Below are 3,169 nucleotides of genomic sequence, written 5' to 3' on the forward strand. Positions count from 1 at the left end.
ATATTGATCTATCCAACATTGGAACAGGCTTTCTTGTGAAATAGGGATTACTTCATTACAAAATTTACTCAGGCAGATGCTACACAAGTCTTTGTCAGGAGCGCCACAAGCAAGATCACAGCATTGAATAAAAACAATTGAGTTGAAGATAATTAAGAGAATTAAGACCCTATGTAATTAAGATCCTAGGTCAAATAACAGTTAATTTAAATGGAGCACCAGTGATGACATACCCAATTTAAATTTGAGGAATGGAGGAACAGAGAATTTAAGCATCATGATTCATATCTTTCAGTTAATATGTAGTTGACTAGGAATTGACACATACATTTATAGGAGCCTAAATAAACTTGGCTCCTTGCTATTTTTTCTGCTCTATCCCAAAGTGTTCATGCGAAACTAGAGGAGATGTTTTTTCCTCTATGGCTCTTAGGAGACATGACATATACACATAGAACAATAAAGCAGACAAAGACAGTAAGTGCTTGGGCAGCTATTCATACATATCAAAATTACTATCAGGTTTCAGTAATAAATAAATCAATGTGAGATGAAATATTTATACAGGCACTTCTTTAAATTTCAAACATAACCATAGAGAATGGATTCAGGAGGTAGATTAAAGGTATTCAATTAAGGTTCAAAAGTAGAAAGTCGTGGTGAGATCAGGGAGAGATCAGGGCAAAATGAGGAGAAGAAGAGACAAACTGCATCCCCAGGGAAGAGGACTTTCTTTAGAGTACTGCAGGAGTTAAGAGTTTTTCATTATAATTGAGACAGTTTACAGATAACTGTGACTAGCAGACTGAGATACACTTTACGCTTTAGTCAGTGGAGACTAATAAAGGGGAGAAATGAATCACATATGTTGCTTAAAGACTGACAAAGCAGTTGAATGCAGAATCCTTTGTTAGATTAGAAGAGTGATTGACAGATGGGACATAAGGGACCACTGTGAAAATCTAGGTAAAAAATAATCAAAGGTAGGGTTAGGAAACATCGTGGTGATTGAAAAGAAAACAGAAAAGGCAGTTCAAGAGCATTTGTACATACTTCAACATCTAATTAGATTTAGAAGGTAAGAGATGAGAAAAAATCAAAGAGAACTTTTTACTTTCAATTCTGGCCCAATGGAACGGCTCAACCAAAAGCATAAGTGGACAATTCCTAGAAGGTTAAGGTGATGAAGTTTTACAGGACAAGCATGGAATATACTGCACAATTTATCCTGATAATTATTCAGTCAACTCTCCAAGGCCTCATTGTCGTACACTGGAGGGCTGTTGGTAGTTGAAATTTCTAAGAACTCCCGATGGAGGAAGGAAGTGTGGGACTGCCCTGTTCCTGGCTGATGTAATAGGACTAAAAACTCTAGACAAGGTCCTCAGAAGATAAGAACCTGCCTACCCACATCTGCAGCATGGCAGAACCAATTAGGAGGACAGGGACATCACAATCCTGGAACATATGAAAAATATATAGATACTCAACGGGAGCGTGATTCGTAATGCATGCTTATATTGCCATTTTTAAGAGGTGCATTTCTCCAAATAATCCTGACAGTGCTTTATGTACCTCACAAACATTGTAGATATCATATTGCAGAGATTCATTAGGAAGGAATGAGTCTTTCAACATGAAATAGGTAGCAAGAAAGCACTAAAAGAGGACGAAACAGTGAAATAATACTGTGTATCTTTCTCCCACTGAGTGAGCAAGACCAAGATGGCTTGGCCCAATGATTAACACTATTTCAAGAGAGGTAAATGCCTATCTATTATTTATTATTATTGTTGTTAACAGTTTTGCTGCAAGGAGTTAACTAACCACTGTTTGTGAGTAAATGACGGTGAAAACAGAATACCCCAACCAAACTATGGTGAACTACTTCTCCCTGGAGGGTCTGATGTACACAGCTGAACATCCTGCCCTCTTCTTCCTCCTCTTCCTCCTTATCTACAGCATCACTATGGCTGGGAATCTCCTCATTCTCATAACTGTGGGCTCTGACCCTCATCTCCGCTCCCCCATGTACCACTTCCTTGGGCACCTTTCCTTTCTGGATGCATGTTTGTCTACAGTGACAGTGCCCAAGGTAATGGCAGGTCTTCTGACTCTGGATGGAAAAGTGATCTCTTTTGAGGGCTGTGCTGTCCAACTTTACTGCTTCCACTTCCTGGCCAGCACTGAGTGCTTCCTGTACACTGTCATGGCCTATGACCGTTACCTGGCTATCTGTCAACCCCTGCAACACCCAGTGACCATGAACAGGCAAATGTGTGCAGGGCTGGCTGGGATCACCTGGGCCATAGGTGCTGTTCACTCTGCAATCCATACCTCCCTCACCTTTTGCCTGCTCTACTGTGGACCTCACCACATTGCCTACTTCTTCTGTGATATCCCCCCTGTGCTGAAGCTAGCCTGTGCAGACACCACCATCAATGAGATTGTCATCCTTACCAACATAGGCATTGTGGTCACAGGCTGTCTGATCCTCATCGTCATATCCTACGTCTTCATTGTGGCTGCTGTGTTGCGGATCCGCACAGCTGAGGGCCGGCAGCGTGCCTTCTCCACGTGCACTGCACACCTCACAGTGGTGCTTTTGTACTACATGCCACCTGTGTGTATCTACCTGCAGCCTGGCTCCAGTGGGGCAGGAGGTGGGGCCCCTGCTGTCTTCTGCACAATGGTCACTCCTATGCTCAACCCTTTCATTTACACTCTGCGGAACAAGGAGGTGAAGCGAGCTCTGAAAAGGCTTTTGTGCCAAGGCTCCCAGGAGTCTGCAGCCAGCATCCCAGCCCCCTAACCTCACTGTGACCATCTTATTTGCCTACTAAAAAAAAACTAGGAAAGTAAAATAAGGAGGGAATATCGATCAAGTGGAAACCAGAGTAATTAGGTTTCAGCTCAACCACTAACCTTTGTATTTCTTTGGTAAAGTGATGTGCCCCAATGTCTCAATCACAAATTTTATAAAATAATAGAACTGGATTAGAGGATGTCTCGGGTATCTCCTAGATCTCAGGGGTATGGTTCAGAGGTATTTGAAATACTATTCATATTATCATTTATTTTGGTAATTTTTCCTTTTTTACTTTCATTAAGTAATTTTATTAAATATATAATACTGATAACATAAGTTTAAGGTACAAACAATAAAATA

The 3,169-nt window shown here is 41.1% G+C and overlaps 1 protein-coding gene across 1 annotated transcript; it reads left to right on the plus strand.

Moving 5' to 3' along the window:
* The first annotated feature begins 626 nt into the window (after positions 1-626).
* Positions 627-2,812, plus strand: LOC100668944 (olfactory receptor 10S1-like). Its single transcript, XM_010597944.3, has one exon. It carries the CDS (start codon positions 1,844-1,846, stop codon positions 2,810-2,812), a length of 969 nt encoding a protein of 322 aa, XP_010596246.1. The 5' UTR covers positions 627-1,843.
* The last annotated feature ends 357 nt before the right edge of the window (positions 2,813-3,169 follow it).

This window comes from Loxodonta africana, chromosome 15 (assembly GCF_030014295.1).
Source record: "Loxodonta africana isolate mLoxAfr1 chromosome 15, mLoxAfr1.hap2, whole genome shotgun sequence".
In the NCBI taxonomy this organism is placed as follows: domain Eukaryota; kingdom Metazoa; phylum Chordata; class Mammalia; order Proboscidea; family Elephantidae; genus Loxodonta; species Loxodonta africana.